Source organism: Larimichthys crocea, chromosome X (genome assembly GCF_000972845.2).
Source record: "Larimichthys crocea isolate SSNF chromosome X, L_crocea_2.0, whole genome shotgun sequence".
Taxonomy (NCBI): Eukaryota; Metazoa; Chordata; class Actinopteri; family Sciaenidae; genus Larimichthys; species Larimichthys crocea.
Genome location: NC_040020.1, coordinates 1107546 through 1133828, shown reverse-complemented (window position 1 = coordinate 1133828; position 26283 = coordinate 1107546). Strand labels below are relative to the sequence as shown.

The window sequence follows — 26283 nt, the reverse complement described above, 5'->3', positions numbered from 1 at the left end:
AACCGTGTCTGCTCAACACAACACAGGGAATGCATATGAAATATATCCTGACATAGTGTCATCATAAAAGAAAAATATAATAAAAGCAGTATCCAAATGTAAAGCGTGCGTGGAGGAGTGAGATTGAAAACAAATACGTCTTGTGGTTGCCGTGGGATGAAGGATCTTTTTTTTTTTTTTTGCCGGATCGACCAAGTTCTTACTCACAAGTCTCAAGAAAAGCCATCCTCAAAGTCAAACATCATGTGTTTTTAATGAAAATGCAATAAAAAATCTGAGAATACACAGTGAATACAAACAAAAATTGTTTGTTGTTTTACAAATGCAAGCCAGCTAAACAAAAATGTTTTTTGCATGTCTTGTATAAAGATGGGCTGGTGTGGAGTGTGACTCAGCAGCTGCTTGCATCCAATAGTTTGTGTGCATGTTTTTCATGGTACATACATGCATGGCTACTTGTCTATTTTCAGCTGATGGATATTGCCCTCCCAGTTATTTCCGCAGTCCAATATTATTTTATTTATTTTATATTTTATTTTATATTTGGATATTGGGCTGCTCCAGGACCAGGGGAAACCAATTTCGTTTCATCCCATGTTTACATGTGTTGTAATGACAAATAAAACTCCTTGAATCCTTGAATACAGAGAATTAAAAAGTGTGTTTCCCTCTTATCCCGGTGCAAACAACACTAAACATGAAATATAAAATATAAGTGAAGATGTAAGAAATAAAAATATAAAATAAAAACATAGATATAAAAACGTATACAAGCTAAAAGACATACGAGAATATAAAAGACAGCGGCAAGTCTGGAGATATAAATAGTATAAATATGGCAATATTGTAATTGGAATGAACAGTATAAACAGAATTATCAGTATAAATATAAATATGGCAGTATGGACAGAATGTTCTGTATTGAAAAATATTAACAGACAATATTTCTGCTCAACATTCAGCTGTATGGTAATATCCTGCACGTGTTGAGTTTATATTTTAACCTCCAAAAATGACAAATGTGTGTTGTTTCCAACAATATACTGCATTGATCTCTGTGGAGCTAACATGGCTGCCAGTGAAAAACCTGCACTATCTGGTCTGAACTGTACAGATCTGCTGCAGGCTGCTCTTGATTGTGTGCGTTTGCCACCAGATGGCAATATTGTCTTAAATGTACAATTTATATCTTAACAGCATAAGCTCTCATGCACTGAGTTAAAATCTTTCTCCTGCTACCGGTAGGTGTGGCATATTTATTGAGGCAAATATGTTGGAGATAATATTCTTAGGAAATAAACTCCCTCTGCCTTGTGTCTGGAAAGGTTTTATGCACAACTGTGTGGATACTGAAACCATCATGAGGCATTGTAGTTAACAGAGGGAGTTAGGGTAAGCCATAAAAGTAAGGTTGGATTTTATACCATGAAATCCACCAATACTGATACCACTCACAATATTTTATATTTATATATATTGTTATCATGTAAAGGGGAAACGATGTGGTAAATATGCTACTTCTGAATACAGTTCTATTGCCACTGAGTGATTTGCGCATGAATCATTTACTGTCTGATGATTTATCACATGCATGTTAAATTAATTAATCACGTTAATGAATGGCAAATAATTGATTGTGTGAATTCCCTGATCAGCAGAGTTTGTCATGTGCCAAGAAGATAATCTAACCTACGAGTAGATCTGTGTCTTGGTATCCTACTGATGCTTCTGTCAGGTTTAGTGTGTCAGATTTAAAGGGGTTTATTTAAAGAGTATGGTATAAATGGAATTTAATAAGAAAAGCTATGTTTTCATTAGTGTTTAATCACCTGAAAATAAGATTTCTTATGTTTTTCTGACCTCAGAGTGAGCCTATATCTACACTAGACACTATAAGCCTTCTTCCAGAGAGTCCACCGTGTTGGACTGGTGTCTTTCTACAGGCAGCTGCCATAATTTCTCTTTCACACCAGAAAGGAGATGGTGAGTGGGTGACTCAAGAGTGTAGCAATCAGTAACTGCACTTAGGTTAGGTGCTACTCAAAACGTTGCAGCTGGCAAAGGTTGGTTTTCAAAGGCTTGATTTATCACCAGAAATGTATCAATACTAATGATAACAATACTTCATAACTACATTTTCTATTATTCATCTGTTAAGTAAAGCTTAGTGGAGTAAAAAGGGCAGTATTTCACTCTGAAAGTTTAATTTAGCATAAATTGGATATGCTCAAATCTTGTAAAAGGACTGAATATACTGAGTTACTTTCCATCAGTGGATCAGTATTGGTAATGCTGTAGGTATTGTTAAATGTGTCGGCTGACAGGTGGTGACACTGAATAAAAACTGTGACTCTCCTCCCCGCACACGTTGTCCTGCAGGACGAAGGCTACTTATGTTATTTCAAAGCCTCCCTGAGCTCCTCGCCGGGGTACAACATGTTTCTAGAGTAAAGTTGACCCGCTACAGAGACGTTTATGAAACATTCTCCAAACACAGTGCTCTGACTCCGCCGTGACACATTGCTTCATAGTAGCTGATGTATGAGGTCAGGGATGGGTTTCCATTCACAGAGGTCACAGAAGTCCTCTGCTTCTGGACCTTTCAAGACACTTCTGAACATTTTAGCACTTTTCACAGTGTCTGTGTGTTTAAAATATGCACATAAACAAAATGAAGACAGCGCTGCATCCTTTTGAAAATGCTTTATTTATCTACTTTATCGCTATAAATATAACAAGACCGAACAAGCTTCTTTTTTTTTCTTCTTTTTTTTTTAAAACAAACCTTCAGATAGAAAACAGTCTGCAAAGATCTACAAAGGTATAGCAAAGGGCACATCTTGGCAATAAGGCACAACACTAGGAAGAGTTTAAATGGTAACACCTATGTTAAACTAGGCATATGTAGCTTCACTCCACTGACACAAGGAGCAGGAGGAGTTCATCCTGCTGCTCGTAGTGTGGGTGAAATGCAGGCAATAGAAAGTAAAGCAGGTGTTTTGAGTGGGAGACAGAACCACAAGGTTTGGATGGCTGTTAGATCATGATTAAACCTTTAACAGTGGCCAGAACTGACCTGCGGAGTTGCAACACTGGCAGCTCAAAGCGCCGGTGGATTGTAACACACACACACACACACACACACACACACACACACAATGGACCAGTTTTACTCTTTACTGTCATAACTGATAAAAATGTAGCTGAACGAGAAGGCCTTTGTGTTCCCACTCATAACACCAAAGCCAGTTCAAAATAGCAAACAGAATATTACACATAGCAAAAAGAAAAAAATAACACGATAACCTTGAATTTTTAAAAACTATTGGACACTTTGGCAAAAAAAAAAAAACATGAACAAACAAAAAAAATGTTTCTACTTTTGTTACTCTGACTTTTTTTTTTATCCCTAAACAAAGTGTAAATAAAGAGAAGAAATATGTTTTAGAATATATTATACCTTCTTACTTCATACACAACACATGTAATGCATATATTAAATATATCCTGACATATTGTCATCATAAAAGAAAAATAATAAAAGCAGTATCCAAATGTAAGGCGATGGAGTGAGATGAGATTTAAAACAAATACGTCTTGTTTGCCGTGGATGAAGGATCTTTTTTTTCTTTTTGCTTCTTGGACCAGTTCTTACTCACAATCTCAAGAAAAAAAGCAAACATCATATTGTTTTATGGGTAAAATGCAATAAAAAATCTGAGAATACACAGTGAATACAAAAAAAAATTGTTTGTTTTACAAATGCAAGCCAGCATAAACAAAAATGTTTTTTGCATGCTCTTGTATAAAGATGGCTGTTGTGGAGTGTGACTCAGCAGCTGCTTGCATCCAATATGTTTGTGTGCATGTTTTCGTGGTACATACATGCATGGCTACTTGTATATTTCAGCATGAGGTATTGCTCCAGTTATTCCCAGTCCAATATTACACTTGTTTTCAACACACCGCAGAGTTTAAAAAGTGCGTACTAAACAATCACCAGGGTTATTTTATGTTTTGTTTTTTTATACTTTATCCGCAAAGGAAAAACTCTGTCAAACATACAGACATTGAAACTTGCCCAGTTCATGTGCACATATGAATTCAACACTCTGTATTTAATATCTCTTCATCTGAAAGTCGCAATCTCTTGCCTTTTATAAATACGTTTTTTTTTTTAAGTGCACCTCGGTCAAGCACAGTTTGGAGGACGAGAAATGAAGAGGAGACAGACCTATACGGAGTGTTACCACAGGAGCATTCAGAAAAGAGACTACAGGAGAGAGGTAGCCTTGGCACATCTGACTGCAGAGACGGAAACCTACTCGTCTCGACTCTCACCACAATACAGTAATACCACAAATTTGGTTCTTATGAAATATGAATGGAGGAAACTCATGTGAGTCTTTTCCTCTTTGTGCCAGCTATAGGGGCTTTGTTATGAAAGGCACAGTGAAAAGCATAGAGTAGCACAGAGGTTATGCAGATGTAAGGCACTGTAGTCAGGCACAATCTTTCTAATATCATAAAACTGGAGTGTTTGTAGCTTTATGTTTCTTTTTGGTTAGCACTGGCAAATGCAGGAGCTCTTTAAGTGACAGAGCGCTCCTGTCCATATAGAAAAATGTCTCGCATTTCTGTCCGCATTTGTTCACCTTTCAAAAGTCAAACAATAAAAAAAAAACAATAATAAAGATATACATAAATGACAAACAAAACAACTAACACGTGTTCAGTCTTAGTCCCCTGTCAGCGCAGTTTCTGAGGATTGAAAACATCTCAGCGTACACGATGTCGCCGTCTCTCAGGTTTCTAGATAAACCACGTTGCCCGTTATCAATAAAAGCTTTCCAGTTTCCATTCTCTAGTATTTGTTCCCCCCCAAAAAATCTGTCACAATATTATTTAGCGGACAACGTTTCTTCAGACAAACCAAGATATACGTTTCCAAAAGTTACAGGAATTATAGGCAAAATAAACACAAACACTTAGAACCTTCATTTAAAACAACCAACAACAAAAAAAACACACAAATGAAACTAAATAAAACCATAAAAGTACCACAAAGGCATATTTGAAGCATACACATTCAACCAGCATGGACGGACAGCATCACCTACAGCATGTAGAATTGGCTAGAATACTATATATTACTGGAAAAAATACTAAAAAAAAAACAAAAAACAACAGTTTTCTTCAGTGATATCATCTCTTTGTCAGTAGTTCCTGTTTTACTTTCTTTCAATTACATTTTCTAATTCTTCTTAAAACAGTTTTTAGACATGATATGAAGGTCTATCTCTCCTGCTTCATGGAACAAATAATACCCCGGATAATAAGAGAAAGCTACAGAGAATAAAACTTTAAATATGTATGTTTTCTTCATAAATACTTAAATGTACCTTCAGTGTTTCTGTTGCCGCAGCAACAGGGTGGCAGGGGTCAAAGAGAGCAAAACAGCGAGATGGGAGCTGTGACTTTTTGATATTCGTAGAGTAATGCTTGTTGTTGGAGGGGTCACGACATACAGAAAGGTCTCCTTCTGTATGTGTTGTAATTTACAGTGATGCTGCATAAAGCCTGTCATGGGGTCCAGGTTATACAGAGGCCAGTAGGTGGGACAGATATGAGATGTCAGGTTGTCATTGTTTCACTGTCTGTTTTCTAAATATTTGCTTCAAACGACATTCCTTTAGAGCTTTTAGACGTTCACGAGTTTACAAATGCGTCTATATGACGGGACAGACGTTCAGTCACGGGCAGGTTGTCGGCGTTTCACGTGGTCTGACCCTCGCAATCAATATGTCTGGTAGACATCGTGGATTGGCAGCTGGAAGGCTGTGGCGGGGAAGGCCTGTGGCACGGCGTAGCCTGTGTATCCACTATATGCAGCTGCCACTGCTGCATTCTTCTGCAAAGCGGCCAGAGCAGCTGTGTTGGCAGCGTAGTTTGTGATGGGGACGTAACCGGCTCCATACAGGCCGCCGGCTGGTTGGATACGCTGGACGTTGTGGGCCATGGCATACACGGGAGTGATTGGACGGCCCTGGGAAATGCAGGAAAAAGAAGAATATAGTAAACAGTGTAAATTCAATCAATGAATGCGTTCAATGAGTTGTTGTGTGTATATCATAATGTCATAATGCACACCTGAAAAGGTGGAGGGGTAGAGACCGCAGGTAGGACGGTGGCAGCGGCAGCAGCAGTAGCGGTGGTGTGTTCAGGGTGTTGCATTGCCAGAGGGTTGATAAGATGCTCCACCGTGTGCACCTTCCCTTCCTCCATCAGTTTGGCTGCAGGAGCCGCACTGAACACTGGGTACTGCCCACTCAGAGTCGGCAATGCCACTGCATATAAACAGAGACAATAATGAGAGCTCGGATAAAAGAGCAAACCGCTGCAGACAAGAGGGTGTAGCAAGAGGTGGTTAATATGTTAAGAAAGCGACAAGCACATACATGCACCCATGCTCAAACAGAAACAGACACGCTTAGATCTGAAGGCAATCTATAAAAGGAGTGATCAATGTAAAGAAATGAGGGAAGAATAAAACAGGAAGGCTGAGGGAAACAATTTAGGCAAGAAGTTATGAATTACACAAGTTGGCGTTGGGGTGTGATTCGGATTATGATGGCGCTCAACTTTGGATTAACTTTAATGCTCCAACGCACACAGACACACACACACACACACAAACATACACCCACACAGAGTGAACACAACGTCAGTCATTGTTTCAGATGGACAAAAGTCTTTTTAAGCTGGTGGTGATCCTATGATTCCACACAGACCAGGGCTAAGACCAAGACCCCCAAGATTGGGGTCAAATCGTTCCAGAAGGAGCATCAAGAAAGTTCTTTTTTATAAAAAATGGACCTGGAGTCACGAAGTATATGACATTAATTATCACAGCAAATAGTTGAATATCAAGTTTATGATGAAAAAAACAATCTTGCAGGTTTAGTAACTTTTGTGTTAGGTGCATAATAAACTCAAAGATTAAAGAATAATACCAGTGTGTTCAGTTTATATTGCATTTCGGGTTTTTTTCCAGTATAAAGACGTGAATCAAGTTTAGATTTTGGATGATCCACCCACATAAATATGAAACCTTTTCTTCCGTTTAGTTTCTATGTTGTCTTATGTAACATGGTTTTTTCCACGTCATCTGTACCAAGGTGTTCTGCTTACTGGCAGGGAACAAGGAAGACAGATATGGAATTTGCCACCAGGAAATGCTGTTTTAAAAAGAAGGCACCTTACAAATCAAAAGTAGAGTAAACGTCGTACAGCATGCATGACACAAGCATGATGATTGTGATCGTGTAGACTAAATGTATACAGCAGTATATGGGCCACACCCCTACATGACACTGGTATTATCCTTTAAATGATTTGATTAGAAAAGATAAATAATCTTTACCATGCATTTAGTTTTGCATTTAAACTCCATTCTTGACTGAAACTGTCGTAAAGCTAAAGTAGTAGTAGTTGCTCCTACAGAGAATAAAACTCATTGAGTTAACACCCAATAACTTCGGATTGTGAACAGAAAACAAAATTTTCTTTTGTTGGTTTTTCAATCATACTGTTTCAGCCCTAACTAAAAGAAAAAACAAGATTCTGTCTAACAACTTTCAGTAAAAATCTGGAGTTGAATGCATGGGTAAAATCAGTGTGTGGAAACCCTGATCCCCACTTAACTGTAGCCATGTTCAGAGAGACAACAGCACGGTGTGAAAATACATGGTCTCCTCACTTAGTTAGTGAGGTTAGTTAGTTTAATGAAACCACTGCATTGGGGGTGAAAAAACTTCAAAACTTAGCAAAAAAAAAAGCCCCCAAAACAATGTCTCGTCTGGTGAAGAGGGGTTAACTTTTGCCCCAACACAATGCAACATTTTCTGGCAAAGAGCTGCATTGGTCAATCAGTTATGTTTAAGGATTAAACCCTTGTATTCTTTTAACACAGTGCTGTTTTTGGTCTGAACACCCGGTAAGACAAATTTCTGGAGGAAGAAGGACAGAATGAGGAACGAAACATATCAGTTACTTTCTGGTCATGCTAGAAAGGACGGATATTTTGTGGAATTATTTTTACTGTGAAGAGTAAGGAAGTCCTTTCGCACCTGACCATCCAGCAACAACCAATATGTTGATTTATGAAAACGTTCCTCAAACCACACAGGAGAGAGAGACAGAAAATTACGAGCTGGAAGGTTTTTGGAGATGGGCAAGGATATGGATGGATATAGCTATCTCACTGACTTGTGCCAGGTTTGATGCCAACGGGGTTGACAGAGGCTGCGAGCTCCAGACTGGGCATCAGTTCATAGGACTTTTCGGACTGCTTGGTCTTGCCCTCGTGGTAGCGGCTGTAGATGCCACGACCGGCAGAGTAACCCCCCAGGTATGACCCCCGTGGTCCAGGGGTACGGTTACCTGTAGCAGCACGACCACGACCTCGCGCAGTACCTGCTTAAAATACAATTAAAGTGATATGATGACAGGGGTTGTGGGTTTTATGGGCAATTTGTACTGAAGGTTGTGTTGGGCAACATGTGAGGCAAGATTTTATAATGGGTTTAGAACTTCTTTAAAAAGGTCTTTTCAAGATTTCAGGGCTGACATAGCAAGAACAGATTATTTGGCTCTAATTTAAGACAATCTGCCCATGAAGTTGCTACTGGAACTACTTTTTTGGAATTCTTTGGGTCCAGTTTGGCCTTTTTTCCTGAGCACTGTTCCGACTCTTAAATTAGATCCAGCTATGCAAGTTCACGGCGCTGTGAAATGGTATTACGAGACGTTCTCAGTTTAGTTGTGATCTCTGTAATAACCCAGCATGAAATGGGAGGTGACAGCACAGCAAGAAAAGGATGGTGTTAGAAAATGTATAGTTTGTCACATGGCAAGAAAAGTAATTTTTCATTAAAGGAATAAGTAGGAATAAGGATGTGAGAGATTACCATTGTTCTGTATCATTGGGGATCCTTTGGAGAAAAAACCAAAACACAATGATTGTTGAAAGTCAAATAGATTTTCCTGCTACCACCCAAAGACCATAAATAATCAGTCATCAAAGGTAATGGGATTAGCATTCATTGGTCCATCACCTTGTTTTGTCTTTGCCTTTTAACAACAATTCTGATTTTAAGCCACAAAACCCTCATCAAGTTAAGGATTTTAAAACGTTTTATCAAATGAATAGCATTGTCATCAAAGATTTAATCATTATTATCTTAGTCATTATAACCTATGTATTTAAAAACTGTAAGCCCCCTACTGATGGGGTATTGTTCCTACAATCTTTTGGATGTCATGAGATCTTTAGCAATGCATTGGCCCAAAGAGTTTCTGCTGCCACCAACATTTACAAAAACAGATGGCTTTCAGAGAAACACTGTGGCTTTTGCAACCGATCATTACTACTAAAAGAGCAAAAAGAATTCATTCTAACCTTTGACGAAGTATTCCCTGTTGGGTCCAATGAGGGTGCTGTAGGGATAACCGTAGTAGGCCAATGTGTAGGGATCACATTGGTAAACGTAGTTCTGCTGAGTAGCCTCTGGAGTGGCAGAAGCCCCCTTGGAGGCCTTCTGGCGTGAGTACTGCTCTTTGTCAACTGGCTTGGCAAGTGTGACCTCGATGCATGAACCTTCCACTTCTGTGCCATTGAGATGGTCCATGGCCAGGACGGCATCATCCCGGGAATTAAAGTGGACGAAGGCGTAATCGCGGATTTTCTTCACACGCTCAACACATCCAGGATTCCACTGGCTGAACACCTGCTTGACAGAAACAATGGGTGGTTGGTTAAGTATGGTAGGCTTTAGTACATTTTCCTGCCAAGTACGTTTGTTACCCAATAAAACCAATAAAACCTTTAAACAGAAAAGTCAGCCAGTCCCACCTGTCTGATTGTCTCCTCACTGGTCTCCATCATAAGATTCCTGACGTAGAGGATCTTCACTGTCTCCATAACGTCTTCGTCCACATCAATCTCTGGCTCAGCCCAGTCCACTGCGATCTGGTGGCCCCAAAGCTGAATGCGTCCAGGCATCAACTTCCTGCGAGCCATGGCAGCTGCGCGGTGTGACTCATACTCTACAAAGGCAAAGCCTCGGTTCTTCATCTTGTCTGCGGCACTGGCATAAACTATCACGTCTAGCACCCCTTCTGTCACCTTGGAGACCTCCTCCAGGATCTCCTCACGCTTTTTGGTCTTGGGGATGCCACCAATGAAAAGACGGCAGTTGTCCACAGAGGAGCAGACGCCCAGCAGCCGCCCGGGTCGCACCTCATAGTTGTTGAGCTCGCGTACAGCCCTCTTGGCCTCGTGTTTCTCTGTATACATCACAAATGCATACCCTCGGTTCTTCCCGTCAAAGTCCATCATCAGTCGCATCTCATAGATGCGTCCTACGGACTCAAACACTGGGACCAGCTCATCCTCATAAACGTCTCGTGGGATCTTGCCCACAAAGATTTCGCATCCCCGTGGCGGAGATGCACCATTCCAACCAGGAGGAGGGCCATATTTACGCTGACCGTTTTCTTGCACCATACCGTAGCCAGTGCGCTCCATCAGGGCCACCAGTGCAGCCTCATTGGGAGCACCTGCAACTCCCTCGGGGATGCTGATTTGTCCATGAAGAGAGTGGTGGGAGGCACCAGACGGTTTGGAGGGGGCTGTGTTATTGCTCATGGTCGAGGAGGAAGCAGGATCTTCAGCTGTCATTCTGACAAAACCATCCAATCAGATCTGGGGCCTGAGGAGGGCAAAGAAAGACTTAGGTTAATCAAATGACATTACATTGTATGAGTCTAAAAGATAAGAGGAAACAAAAGAAGGAAAAGAAAATAGGAACTCCAGGGCAGAAACCACCATTAAAAATGTGTCTGCACCAGACAGGCGCAGGCATAAAGGCAAGATTACCTACCTAACAAACTAACCAGGGCAAATTATGTGACCTGGACTGTGAAAATATAGCATCTATAAATCCCACAGGGCACCTTCCAATATCAGTGGTTTTACAACCTTGTTATGTTGAGTTTGTCAGATCCCTTGCTGACCTCTGACCCCTATCAGAGGGAATGAAGGGCTGTAAACCCTGAAACCTCCAGCTCAAGGTTCACAGAGTACAACTCGGTCACATGCTTTTTATATGTGTGTGCGTGTGTGTGTGTGTGCTTCAGAAGTTAGACAAGTTGGAGTTAAGCTACATGAGGAATTTTGTGTAAAATATGACCCCGCTGAATCCATACTGTGACAAAAAGCTGTGCACATTAATCTTACATATGAACCTGTTGCACACACACACTCACCACAAGAGGGTGTTGGACTTTCAACCTCTTTATCATGTGTGTAGTGTGTATGTGTTTCTGTATGTGAGTGTGTGTGTGTCTGTGTGTGCCACTTCATTAGTGGCTGCAGCCCTATAAAAGGAACAGAGAACAATCAGAAATCGGCTTCCCGAGCGTAAACCTCTTACTCTGTTTTTTTCCAACACTGCCAGCATTCAGAACGGAAAAATCCACAGCATTTTAAATCCCCAAATCTCCACGCTGTGCACAACACTGAGGCAACCAATCACGGCAGACTACAAAACAAACTACATTTTGTCGGGGCTAAATGTCATGTAAGCAAATAGGCCACGCAAAAAAACAAACTTGTGCTATTTAGGCAAGGCACCGTGTGTTTGTGTGCGTTTTTTGTGCGTCACAAGATATTGCCTGGACTTTGATGGAGATAGCTGAGGCAGTCAACAAAGGTAAAACACTACTAAGCCAAGCAACCATGGTAACGCACACACTCATTTGACTTGACCCAATACCCCCCCTTCACACACACACACACACACACACCTGTTCACTTGTTGGTTCGCCCAAGGCTGGAGGGCTTTGAATTACCTGAAAACTAGCTCACACCTCGCCCACAGAGGAATGAAAAAGATGCAAATGTCAGCTTAATGGAATAAGAAGAAGGATGCTTTGAATATCATGCCAAAATAAATAGCGGGCATACCGTGCAAATTCATGCATACATTAATTTATGTGTGCACAAGACAATAAGGTCAAAAACAAGGGCAAAGAGGGAAAACAAGAGCGGGGAAAGACAGGATGATGTTTCCTGCTTCTATCTTTAGCCAGTAGTTGGTTGCTCCATGCTGACATAGGTCAAGATGACATTAGATTATATAAAAACATCCATTTTGACAGAGTTATGGGGACATCCATTAAGCAGAGACTCATTCTGCCTCTGCTCAGAGAGGATGTAGTTCCCTTTATCGCGCAGAAAATAAAAAAATATATCACTCAAGGTTTTTCCCGGCAGCCTCTGACATTAAAACAGCTTTTTTGTTGCTTATTTCTGCATTGCTTTCCCCCCTCTGCTTCCACACAGCTTGACATGCCCTCCCTCTGTTCCTTCCATTGTGTGAAGTGCTAACATGACTCCATCTCTTATCAGCCTTATCTTGCCAGACTGATGACAAAGGGAGGACAATATTCACTTTGGGAGTTCTGCTCGGTGATAAAAAAAGAAGCTATGTGAAACTGTGAGGTCGGCACTCTGCGTTACGTGCTGAAGTCAGAAAAAAAAAAAGATGTTTTGCGTGTATCTAAAATGTGATATATTCAGTGTTCACTCAGCGAGGGGTGACCTACTTCCTGCTTTCGACCACTTGGAGAACTTCCTCAGTGCTGACCACGGTTGTGCTGAGGCTTTCCTTTCTTAAGGGATACTCGGTGTGTCAGAAGTGATGTGAAATCGAGACGTTATAATCTCCCTTCCTTTGCGATATTAACGAAAATAAGACAAGTGAACTTGTATCTTTTGGCATCTCAGCGTATCTGGAAAACAGTCAAGAGGTAACAAAAGATGTGGGGGACATTTTGCAGCAAATACAAAGAGACAAAAGCAACGATTTGCTTGAAAAATTACACGTTGCATTCACCGATCAGGTGCGTGCGAGTGAGAGAGAGCGAGAATAGTGAGGCGGCAACAGGTAGATGATTAACCCGATGAACACAAATCACAGGCTTTACTCACTGAGGGTGTAAAGATTTACAGATGACATCTCAGTTACTGAGAAACTAGAATTTCTGAGAGAAACCGCAGCAAAATTATGTGTCATTTCTCCTCCTTTTTTTGTAGCATAACAGTGTGTAAAGTGTAATCGTACACGTTAAGACTTGGAGACAGAGTTCGCCTGGTTCAAAGGTTGTGAACTCAGAGTTAGCACATGAGGGAAGAGCTGGCCGAGTCTGCGTGCTGCAAAGGAAGTTAAAGAGCACGGATTTTTATTGGTGGACAGTGCCAACATGCTGGGTTAAAGTGTCCCGGTTATAGCTTTGGAGATTACCCATTACACTGTGTTTATGATTGATAGAAGCGCCTGATTCTCTACGTATTAACTGCATGTTATTGGAGGACTGAATTGTTTTATGAGCAGGCAAAAAGGCTTTTATATCATAAACACAGATCGACGACTGCGCACCGATTCCATCTTTTTCCTCAAAAAAACAAATGAGGCATGGCGTTATTAAAGCGTAGTTCCTCACAGTAAGAAAGAGGAAGAACATTTTATTCTTTGTGTCAGTGACCCGGCGTTTCATCAACAGGCTATCATGTGTTTTTCTCATGAGCATTTGCAGATCAGAGGTTTGAAAGCTAACAAACGCCTCTCTGGCTCCCCGGTTTGTTGCAGATTACGGAGCAGAAGAAAAAAAAAAGCGTGTGCTCAACAGTAAAGAACAATGCGCCTCTTAGTTTTCTGTTCTATCCTCAGTGACACTGATCCTGAAGTGTACTGAAGGAAACAGGCCAAAGGATGCCGCCATCTTAGCTGTATGCACACACGTGGACACGTGGAGGCGATCGACTCACAGCGTTTACCCAGCGGTCCCTTAACAACAGGGTCACAAGGCAGCAGAAGAGGATCAATGAAACACTTACAACCCCTCCAATGCTGCTTCTAACACATAGCACACAGCCAACAGATAACATTACAGCAGCTGAGTCATGCAAATACTATTTGAGCCTCCCTACATATTCACTAAAGCTAAATAATAATAATAATTTTAAAAAAAAACGAAAAACCTGTCATTCAAGGGGTTGAAGAATCCAAACCAAAGACAGCCAGAGAGAGGAGAAGGAGGGAGGAAGTGAGACTGAAACAAAGCAGAAATCTTGAGAAAGGATATCAACGGCAGCAGATGGGATGTTGGTGGAAAAGTGAAGAGGAAGGAGAAGCACAGAGTGGTCAGATGGGAGGATAGCTACCCCTGTTGCTTCACAGCGCTCCACTGCTTGGCTGCCTGCTCTGGGAGTGTTAGTCCACCTCCATGAGAGACAGGTACAGCAGGGCACTGAGCGCAGAGGCCAGCCTCCTCTACACACACACACACACACACACACACACACACACACACACACACACACACACACACACACTGAGCCAAAGCTGCAAGCAAGCATGAGGGCTGATGAGGGTGGAGCTAAAACAGGTACTTTGTGTGAGTGTGTGTGTGTTAGTGTGTGTTCATGGGAGGAATTTTAGTAGGAAGTTTTTTTTTTAATGCGTGAAACAAATACAAACATACATCTGCACGAGTATTTCCATGTAATGACGCTGTTACCCTTCAGTTCAGTTCAGTTTTCAGTTTAATTTATGTAGCCAAATCATATCAGGAGTTATCTCATGTCACTTTACATACAGAGCAGGTCTAAAGCGTACTTCTTTAACAATTCCCACCATGAAATGAACGAGCACTCGGTGACGGTGGCAAGGTGAAACTTCCCTCTCTAAACTTCTCATTTCAATCATTCTTTTCGGTGCAAAAAGGTAAAACGGTGCAATATTTGGCAAGAAAAGCAAAAATTTGAGAGAAAAAACAGATTTTTTGGGTTAAATTTAACCTTTTCTTCTGTTTAATCATCTCAAAAACCACTCGGATTTATTGCGTGTCCCTTTGGACGGCGTCGACGCCTACACTGGAAACCACTGGACTAAAATAGCATACAGTATATAACAGTACATACTGTACACGTTTATGGGTCAGTGCTAACAATCTAATTAAGTAACATATAATAATTATGCGTTATGAGTGCTTTTTTTGTCTGTAACTGACGAGGACACAGTGGCTGATGTTAGCAAGAGGAGATAGGGCTGCTGGGAAACATAGTTTTTATGAGTTTTACAGGATTTCTGCTTAGAGTTGCAGAAAAAATTGCAGGAAATGTACAAACTGGGGGGGGTTGAATACTTCCTCATGTTGTTGTCTCACTCTGACATTTGGAAATTCTGGCCAGGAGTTACCACTCAACTAATTTATGTCATGTCAGCACAAGACTACAACTGTGTGTGAGTGTGTGTGTGTGTGTGGGTATACGCATGTGTTTTTTTGTACATAACAACGGTGAACATGTTCCTAGCACAGCTTAACTTAAGCAAACAACACACACCTTCCTGGGCAGTCAAGAGAGCAGATAGAGAGACGGCTGAGAGGAAAAACAGACAGATGAGACAACGTCACACGCTCAACAACTTACAAAGTTTCTCTTTGCAAAAAAAGAAAGAAAAAACTCAGTGTCAGTGTTCGGAAAAGAGCAAAGAAAAGAGGGAGTGAGGGATAGAGAGAGCAGATTGGGTGAAAGGGAGAGAGAGAGAGATGAAAGTCGCAGTGTGTGGTCAACAGTGCGCTGGAGTTTCAGCTGCTATTGAAACCAGCCCTACTCCTTAACGACTGAGTAAACAGGCGAGAAGAAAAGTCTGCTTAGCATAAAGACTAGAGAATGATGGATAGACAACAGAGGATTAAAGTACATATATATATAGAGAGAGATAGAGAGCTATAAATGGACTGTAGCACCAAATACTAATTATAAAACTGTCAAATCAGTTACTAGGACGACACGAACTGAACACAAATTATAGTAAAAAGGTGTGTCAGCGAAGGTGTGTGTGTAAAAATATGTTGTTGAAGGTGTGTGTGTGTGTTTTTACAGGCTTTTTAATCATGTGACATGTGTGCAGCAGGATCACAGATCAGTAACATCAGGGTTTCTCTGAACCAATGAGGTCAATCTAAATCAAAGATTAACTGTCAGTCATTAGCTGAGGGGGCCAATCAGAGCTCAGACACGCCTCGGCGGGGTCAGGTGTTCTGGTGACCGCACAGCGGGGACCGGCAGGTTATCGGTTTAACCGTTGAACCCCACAGGAAGACTCGCGAGATGGAAAGGAAAAACATTTACCGCGTCTCGGCCGCCTTAATCATTGTACGTGTTCGCTAAATCATTTGTTGGGAACACAAACACAACGTAACTTGATTTGTGGATTATGGTTTACTTGTAAATTTAAGTTGAAATTTAAAGGAATAAGTTGGATTAACTAGTATTGGAGGACAAGGATGAACAACTAATAAACCCTAGACTGCCAGTTCGAAGCACATTCTTTGGAGTCGTATAAATCTTTAAAAACAAGGTCACAAAGGTATAATAATTTTTTTTCTACAAAGCGACATAAGAGCCTAAAGCAGTTTGGCACTGTAGTTTGTAGCAAATGTCACTGAGACAGGTGCAAATTGCACTTTTGTTACAGGTGAATACACATTTCATTTACTTTTGAGTCTTTTTTGGCAACCAAACGATGTTTGTGCGGTCGCCTCAAAATAAACAGCACTCATGTTAACAAAGCGGCATGTCGAACAGATATTATAAGCTCTGCACATTCATCTTTAGTTTAGTTTTAAGTTACCAACTTTGTCCATTTAATTGATGCAAAGTATACAAGGATAAAGTCTTTTGTTCATGATGGCACACTACAACACTATATTTAACACTTTAACCCTGCCGCTGACATTGGGTTTAAGCTGAAACACTCTAAATCATAAGTAATCACATTAGAGAGTGCCTATTAGACTTTGTTGGTTATCTCTGATAAGCTGGTTCTCTATTAAGGCCAGGGTCAAACACACACACACACACACACACACACACACACTCACACACACACACACACACATGCACTCATACATATAGTACACAGGAATCTGCCACACAGGCAAATACTGCGAATAAGCAGGAATAAAGTCAGCAATAAAGCAGCGCTGGTAATCAGTATCTCGGCCCAGGCAGAGCTTGTACGACTGCCATCTATTATTACAAGTCATCCATATAAGTAAATGAGTAGCGTGTCACAAGACCAGAGTCCTGCTGTTTATTTCTGTGGAGTGATACGACCTGTAGGAGTACACCACAGTGTTTAGTCTCACACTGTGTGTTCCTGGAAGCGGTTCCTCTCAGACAAGCAAAAGAAACTGACAAACTGTTTTAGGAATGTCAAAAAAACATTCACATGATAAGTGTATCACCTCGTACATGATTCATATTTTTGGAAATGTTCAAGCAGGAATAATTCGAAAAAGAGGATGATGTTTTGTTGACTGTAACCTCATGTCAACCTAATGTAAAGCAACTCAAAGGGAAAGTTACGCGCTGACGTCGTCGGCTGCAGTATAAACGCTCACGCCCGGAGCGAAACAATGAACTTGACAGAAGAAGAGAAGTGAGAACTGTGGCTGACCCTTCAGGACACATGATGTCCTCACGCCGCGGTTCAAGCAGCTCAACTGTCAGCATGCTGACTAAAACAGGATGAAGCGCTTGGTCACATTGCTGCACAGAGTTTCACATTTTTCTGAGTAAATAAGATGACACGTATAACAAGCTGCAGCTATTTTAATTATTGATGAATGTGTGCCGTTAACTTCTTGATCTGTAAAATGTCCGTCACACCTCAAAGCGACGTCTTAATCTCTTCACTTGCTTTCAGCGCTCACAGCTCAGTTTATCACACGTTCACACTTTGACTTCAACTGATACTTCAACTTCACTCAACACTTAAAGTGTCTTTAATGACACAATAAGGGGGAAGGGGGGTCGTTTATTTTGATGAACCTTTTAAAGACTTAACACCTGAATCTGCAGCTTCTCTCGGCGTTGCCAGCTGTCACTCTCACAGCTTTTTAATGTGCATGACCTGCATCAGCGCCAAATCCGATGTTTCTGAGCTATGATAACGTTGATTTGTGTTTTTTTTCAACATAAAACGTGTGTTTAAATCTTGTTTCTGATGCACACAGGTGACTCTAACTTTACACCCGATTTAAACCTCTTCAGTTTTCAGCATTTCAAACATTTCTGCTGCAACTTTTCTAAGTGATTAGTAGGTTTTCTGTAGCTCTAATAAAAATATCTATGTCACTCTACAATCTAATCTCCACCACATTTTCCAAAGTCCTGTCTTCTGCCTCCTTCTCTTTACTTTTCTTCCCTTTCTTTCCTCTCCTCCCATCCATGTACCTGTCACCCTCATTCCTCCGGTTCACTCAAGCTCAAAGAGGAGCAGCGGGAAGGGGTGGAGGGAGGAGGCAAAAAAAAAATGAGGAAGGTGTGGAGAGGAGGGCAAGCTGAGAAGGAGAAGGGTGAAGAGAGGGGAGAAATGTAGAAAAAAGTAAAGGAGTGTGTGTGTGTGTGGAGGAGAGAGGGAGGTGAAGCAGATGGAGAGGAGCGAGGGAGGCTAACGAACACGGAGGAGGAGGAGGAGGAGGAGGGGGACCAAATGTTCAGGCCTCCCTCAGCGCTGGAAAGCCCTTTAAAGTGAAACTGGCTCGAAGAATTTCAGGTCAGATGGAGTGCGCAAGTGACCGGCTTCAGCGGCCCACCCCAACTTCACCACGGAGGAGGGATGATTCCAGTTCATTTACTCAGAGAGCCCCCCACATTCGTCCACTCATTGCACCACGATCTTTTACAAAAACGCAATCACACAATCTGAATACACTCATTATAAACAGAACAGGCTTTGAGGTCAGTCTGAATATGAAGCACGACACGGATAGAAAGGTCAACCGCAGCCTGAATGTTGCCGCGTATACGTCCCCTCATTACTAATCATCTGCTTTAGCTTTAGAGCTAACTGAAAGGGGCTTTGCTTCCTTAGGCAAACACATTCCTCGGGCTAATCAGCTAGCCTGTTCAAGGCCATAGCAGACATTGTTTCAGACAATTACTACTGACGTTGACAGTGTCACACACTCGTGATAAAGGCTTTAGTGGCCCCTTGTGTGTATGTGTGTGTGTGTGTGTGTGTGTGTGTGTGTGTATAAGGGCAAACCAGTAAGATTTAAAGCTGGAGAGTTAGTAATATTTGGCACACAAATATTTGCATAAAACCCTCATTTGTTTTGTTTTTTTCCAGCATCCCACACACTCACACCCTCACACACACTCACAGGCTTACAATAGAGCTAACCTTCATACACACTTTTATAATCAAACAACGGCCCTCCCTGTCGCCAAACACACACACACACACACTTAAGAGAACAGTGTCTCAGACTCGGCGGCACAATTGCAGAAACTGGAATTACGTCAGAGTTTGTTTTAACTGTAACTCACAACATCTGGTTTTATTACTGCTAATCAGAGCTTTAAATGCAACTTGAAGGAATTAAATTTAACACCAGATCACCGGATTCGCTGTCAGACACACACCCACACACACACACACGCAACAAACAGCTCGACTAATCGGGGTAAAAGTCCACATATTATATGACAGAGTACCCGGAAGTCTGTGGGTAATAATACCAGCCTCTCTATGTACTTGTAGTCACTGAAGCATTTTTATCCCCCACCTTAAACACACACACACACACACATGCACACACACATACAGTGTCACTCCACTGGTTCCACTGGTTTCATTGTAAGGACATCTCGATTTCCATTCCAATCATTGATTGGATTAAGCGCCCTTTGTTTCGGTCATTCTAGCTGTGATGAAGCGGTGAAACAGGGAAATCTAGTATCTGATGAATCAAAATTCCAGATTTACTCAGTGAGAGGAGAGGAAACAGGCGATAGGATAAACTCTGACGGTGCAAAAAAAAACTCAAGAATATCTCAGTCTGAAGAGTTTTTTAAAGGGCAGAGGCACCGAAAGAAGTATTAAGGTCATCAAAGATACTCAACAGTTGCAGGAATTAAAAGATTTTCCTCTCAAGCCGGAGATTTTTCAAGATTTTTAGAGGTCAAAAGTAATTAAATAAATCACACGGTGACAAGTTTTTACAGAAACTTGAACAAGTCACAGAGACCTTCAAAAAAAAAGGCAGAAACACACTTGAGAGTGGACATTAACACTGTACCTGTGTCCCAAACAGAGGAGCGCGGATGACGACGAGCAGGCCAAGAAGATGCAGCCGGTGTGATTTCTGCCTTTGCACATTCACAGCTGTCTCAAACTCACTCTCTTTTTCTTGATGGTGACAGGCCGTGACAGTAAGACGGTCTTCTTGCCTGCCTGAGTGTTTGAGTGTGGAGGTGAGCAAAGGTGGTTTAGTGTTTACTCATTCTCACTGGCCAGAAAAGAGAGGTGGGGCCACTTAGTGCAGGTAACCCCCCACATTTCTTTTTTTCTATTCCCTTCCTCCTTCAATCTCTCTCAGCTGATAAGGGATGAAAGGGCAGAGGGTGTGACCAAAGGCGATGATTGACAACAATCAGGGCCAAGTCATGAGCTTGTGTTTGCGAAAATGTTTTTACAGATGAAATCCAACACGCCATGGTTCATTTTCAACACACGCATTTCTGTAACTTTGAGACGGCGTCCATGTTAGCAGTATTTGGACAGTAATCAGTGAGCTGCATCAGTGAGAGACGGTTACGCCTGCACACGCACTCAATCGTCTCAATCCCACTTGGATCACAGTGTTTGACAGACTGGGAACCACACCAATATTTATATATTATGCACATCGTTAGGCTGATAAGCTCCATAGTGACAGGTGTGGTTAATCATCCCAACCACCATCCAGAAACAATGAACAAAAGAATAAAGAGTACAGAGATAAATCATCCAAAACATGTACTTCAAAATGTCAATATACACATTATATCAAATGTGTACACATTACTACATTTATATGTCAAAATCTGCATCATCTATGATGAAAATACATTGTAGAAAAATCATAAAATCAAGCAAAGGGATAGCTGAGGACAGATCAAATCCGTTAAAGACAGAAAGAGACATCTGTATTTATAATTATTCACATTTTTTGTGCTGCTTTTGTAGATTTAAACTTTGTCATTGTTATATTTCTGTGGCATCGAGTGAGTGCGCAACCTCCATGTTGAAGTGCCAAAAACTGCAGTTCCTCAAACGGACACTTGAGGCTGGTTACAGAAAGAGTCAGTCTCCATAAGTCCCCATGTTCAAATGTCCAACTTCACAGCAGAAATAAACATGTTTACAGCCTGGTACAAAAAACGTTTTGGTCTCTGTAGCTAATTTCCCCGTTCATGACAACTGTACTGAGGGTGAATTTATATACAACTCACCTGTTCACATTATATTAAGGCTTAAAGTTATGCAGGATTAGGAGCATGTCTGTTTGATTGACATGTTGGCGCCGTTACAGGTGGCTTGTTTGACCAATCAGGCCTGATTCAGCCTCAGCGGCACCCACGATCCGCGTCTTTACACACGTTACCTGTTTTCATTGAAGCATCTGTCGTCTCTCTCTTTTGTAATCTCTCCAGTAAAAGCATAAAAATAAGAATACTTTGAGCTAAACACTAACAGCTGATTACTTTGGAGGTATTTGGATGAAGTCAGATTTTTGACCTGGATTTGATGCCAGAAGAAAAGTCAGAGTATCACCAAAGTCATCAGGATTCATCCTCTGGGAAACACAAATATTTCTATGTTTTCTGGCCTCAGTAGGTTTTGAGTCTGGAACAGAGTGGTGTGCCAGCCGACATTGGTCGAACCACAAGTGGCAACATTTGATGAAATCACATTTTTTTAAAAACTCAGAAAAGAGTTACGTGATCTGTCTGTCAGTGTTTGCCAACCACTTTTTAATATGATGACTCCTCAAATCAAATAGTTTTGTATATCTTGAGGCGTTTTAGGAAAAAAAAGAACTTCAACAAAGACTTTCAATGACATGATTGCCAGATGACAGATGACAAATTACTTTAAGTAAATTTTAACAACGCAACAGCCAAAAGTTACTTTAATTTGAATCTTTAAGTTGAAAGAAGTTTGCCTCCACATGCTGATTTATCTAAAAGACTGTAAAATGCACTGCTGGAGGAAGTATTCAGATTCTTTCCTTACATATGACAGACCGGAACAAGTAACAGTCCTGCGTGAATTGAGATGCAGTGAAGTATATAAGTATAATCAGGAAAATGTAAGGGACAGTTACACTATTACGCTGATTATTTTGATGCTACACTGAAGACAAGGCTTTAGGCCTGGACGTGGGTGAATGTGAGTGTCGTGCATGAACCGGAGCTGGGCAATGCAACCAGGCTCAGCAGCCTCTATGGACATAATGACAGAGGCGAAGAGACTGAAAAGGTTGTCGAAGTTGACGGAGGAAGCTAAGAAGAAAAAATTAGAGTGACTGACTTTTAGTCTTACACTCCGAGACTGGGGGGCGCTAAATTGCAAAAAAAAAAATAAAAATTCTCTTCAAATCACATTTGCAAAGCTTGAACCGTGAAATGTTTTTGCAAAAAAAACTAATTACACTGTCGTCTCAGCTCACAAAGTGCCGACAGGTTTTAGTTTTTCAGGTTGCATTAAGTATGAATTGAAAGTCACTTTGCTGGCGTCACACTGATAAACACAATGGAGATAAAAGAGAATGCAAACTAGACGGGCTTGCTGTCACATTCCAGCCATATTTGCCAGAAACACAGAGAGGGTCAAAGAGAATAGGAAGGAGACCACGTTGACAATGTGTGGAAGTGTACATAACCTTTAATAACCCCTAAAGAGAACGGGGACCTACAGTATACTCTTATCAGACGGGGTGCCGTTATACTTAAGTGTGTGTCTGTGTGTGTTTGTGTGTGCCACTGCCATTGTACAAGTGACACATTAACCAATGACTCTGTTAATGAAGGACGTGCAATCACTGATTCTTGCCTTTTTGGCAGCACACACACACACACACACACACACACACACACACACACACAGTCTATGTAGATAGCCAGTTCAAAGTTTACAGATGGAGAAATCTATTCTCTCCTCAACAGGGTGTAACAAGGTTGGAGTTTAAGGCCGTACGCAGTCATAAACCTATTTTAAAAGAGCACGATACACAGACCAAGATGACTTTATTACAGGCACAATATATTACACAAACACACTCTCTCACGCACACACGTATCAAGCCAAGTAAGGAGAGCTATCTTTGTGTAGTCCAATCTCCAAGATCGCATCAGTTCCCTGAAAAAAAAAACAATGAGGAAAAACCTCCTTAAAAAACAAAACAAGTGGAAAAATGCCTGCAAGCAGCTATCGGGATGTTTTAAGTGTATATTCGTTTACAGTAAAACATGATTACATGATTACAGAACGGTGTTTTGCTATGTCGTCATTCATTATCTGTTAACACGCCCTGACATAGCTTAGGGTGCAAACGGGAAGGGAGGACAATAACCTGAACTTTATCATGCAGTCCACGATTTATATGAGTAATTTTGTTGCATGAATCATCTTCCAAATAAAGTTCCTGCTGGTATTTATATGTAGATTCAGTGGAAGAAAACAATACGACGGGGAACAAGGGAGTAAAAAACGGGTATCTTAGAGGAAGGTCCGACTACACTGGACACATATGATAATCTGCAGAAACTTTGTGGAATTTCACAGTCGTGACACCAAAACTGAGGTTACAGTGATCTTTTTAGACGGAGAGGTTATAATACACATCCCTAAAATCATGACATGGGTCTCACCATGGCTCAGGGGAATTAAGCCTGAAGAAAATAGGCACTAATCTGAAGGACGACGACATAACAGCAGCAGATTACATAGTTGATTTAGCCTGTTCTTTGGATTTGTAAGTGTTGTTCCTTATTGTGACAGATAAAGTCCCATAGAAAACAAATTATTTTACCATTTGCTCAGGGAAGATTGCTCTAAAAATCTGACATCCATCAAAGAAAAACTGAAAATATTTTGATTATCTTTGGGCTTTAAATTGTTGTTTCATGATGTTAAATTAAGTGAAAAATGTGTTCTTAGAAGAAGGAATTATGCTTAGCTATGTTTGATCCACCCACATTTATTTAAAAGACCCGGTCATTATTCTCTTGTTCTCACTTGTTTACTAAACAGTAAGGACATGTAAGTATTTTCTTTTGGTATTTGACTCATGCAACACTGTAAATCCTGGAATATAAAGTGTTACCAAACCGTGCTTCTGTGATAAAGTCGCAAGTCATGCGCTGAGGACAGCGGTGAGAAGATGGTCATAGAGACATGTGGGAACCCGCCTGACGGGTCTGATACGAAGCTGCACACAAACAGCTTTACAACGGTCACCGAGACGGATGAGGGAAGTCTGAAGAAGAGTCTGCTTCCTTTGTGTCTGCTGTCTGCAGAGTAACAGACACAAACTCACGTATAGAAATATGATACGGCTGTGCATGATGGTCGATAATCAAAAGAGATTACACTATGTGTTTTACTGACACAATTTCAAGTATATTTGACTTCACACAATATTTGTTATTTAAGATATTTATGTCCGGAAAATGGTGATACTGCTATAAATATCGTAATAAAACATTTATTCCTCAAAGGTTTCTATATTCATATCAGGATCTACGCTCCGCCCTCTCGAGCACATAAACACGCAACTCGTTGTTTTGTGTGTCAGTTTCCACTCAGCAACCTTTCAAACTGATAACTCTGTTTAAGAAACGATTAGGATCTGTGTCAAACTTTCAGCCTCAGCTTTAATGTAGTCGATGAAATGCATTACCGATATGACAGTTATGCTTCATGCGGCAGTAAAAAGACAAATTTAAGCAGCGATTTAAACATTGTGTCATCACTTCGATATGATGTTTGCAGAAACGCTGAATAAAACAATGTGAGAGATGACATAAACTTAAAGTCTTTGCTAACTGTTAATGGAAACATAAACATAGAAACACTTTATATATATATATATTATAAACACTATATATCTGCCTGTGTGTCTCAACAAACCTAAACTTCGGTTGCACTTTTATGACATGATATAATTACATAAACAATAATAATGAAAGCTAATGAAGTTTGTAATGTTGCCAGGTTAATGAAAAGAATGAATGAACAGTGCTTTCGTTTCCACAAAATCAAAATTGAAACTAAAATCTGATAATGTGACTTAACGTGAAAAAGTCAACTAAAACTGAGCTGGATTCAAATTAAACATTCAGAATTAATGGAAATAAATCAAGAAATATAATTAGTGAAGCCCTGCTCCACTTTTTTGACCGATAAACAACAACAGTTTAACATTTTGAACATTTTAAATTCTATTTTTTTTGTCTGTCTCAACACGCCCTTACTTCTTCTTCTTCTGTTGCGCTACTAGAAATGGAAAAATCAAAGAAATACTGATAGTGAAACAAAAAGGACAACTAATACGACGTGAAATTACGGGAACAATATCGATGTTGAAATGAACGAGCTCTTTCATTTCCACGATTAAAAAATTGAAACCAAATCAGCAAACGTGACTTAAAAAACTTAAAATCAAAACTGAACTGGACTGAGATTTAATTTTAATTAGAAGGGCCATGCTCCGATTTTTAAAAAATCAATCAATAACATATTTTTTAACAACTTCACAGAGTTTAAAGCTGAAATTTAAAAACTCCAAAACTGGTTCAAACAATCTTCTGCAGCTGACCCTCTCATCGACGTCCCGACAGAGGGAGCAAACACGACAGGGTGTCGCACACTTAAACACACAACCCGCATGTCACACACAGTGCATGTGTGTGTGTGCATGTGTGTGTGTGTGTGTTGAACAATGCTCAGTTTAAAAACGTTCTGCATGAAAGATCCCCCGACAGTAAGACTACACTCGTGCCAACAGTCTGCCTCTGTGCTGTTGTAACACTTCCTCATTCAAAGGGTCACCTCACATCCTGCAACGGCCGTCAACCAATCCCGGCGTCCCACTTATGATTAACAGTAATGACTCAGCACAAAAAGAGACACACACACACACACACACACACACACACACACACACACACACACACACACAGGATCTGACTTTAAAGTCCTGCATTTTTTTTTCTTCCTTCCATCCTGATGAAAGAAGTTTCCCCTTTTGCCTACAATTGGATCAGCTGACACTCCAGTCATGTGGCTTGTCACTAGCCAATGACAGGGCAGGAGC

The 26283-nt window shown here is 40.8% G+C and overlaps 1 protein-coding gene across 14 annotated transcripts in view; it reads right to left on the bottom strand.

Annotated features, from left to right (window-relative positions):
• Positions 1-2688: 2688 nt before the first annotated feature.
• The window catches only part of rbm47 (RNA binding motif protein 47), a 32623-nt gene continuing 9028 nt past the window's right edge, over positions 2689-26283 (bottom strand). For 6 of the 14 annotated variants that reach the window (XM_019261731.2, XM_019261724.2, XM_019261727.2 and 3 more), the window contains 6 exons: positions 9914-10772; positions 9461-9788; positions 8970-8993; positions 8269-8478; positions 6151-6347; positions 2689-6046 (listed from right to left, as the gene is read on the bottom strand). In XM_019261731.2, coding sequence (XP_019117276.1) covers positions 5798-6046; positions 6151-6347; positions 8269-8478; positions 8970-8993; positions 9461-9788; positions 9914-10741 — 1836 coding nt within the window. In that variant the 5' untranslated portion in view covers positions 10742-10772 and the 3' untranslated portion in view covers positions 2689-5797. Of the gene's footprint in view, positions 6047-6150; positions 6348-8268; positions 8479-8969; positions 8994-9460; positions 9789-9913; positions 10773-14104; positions 14222-14287; positions 14370-20220; positions 20400-26283 lie in introns of those variants that run through there. The other 8 variants (XM_010736163.3, XM_019261728.2, XM_019261730.2 and 5 more) reach the window with 8 other exon arrangements.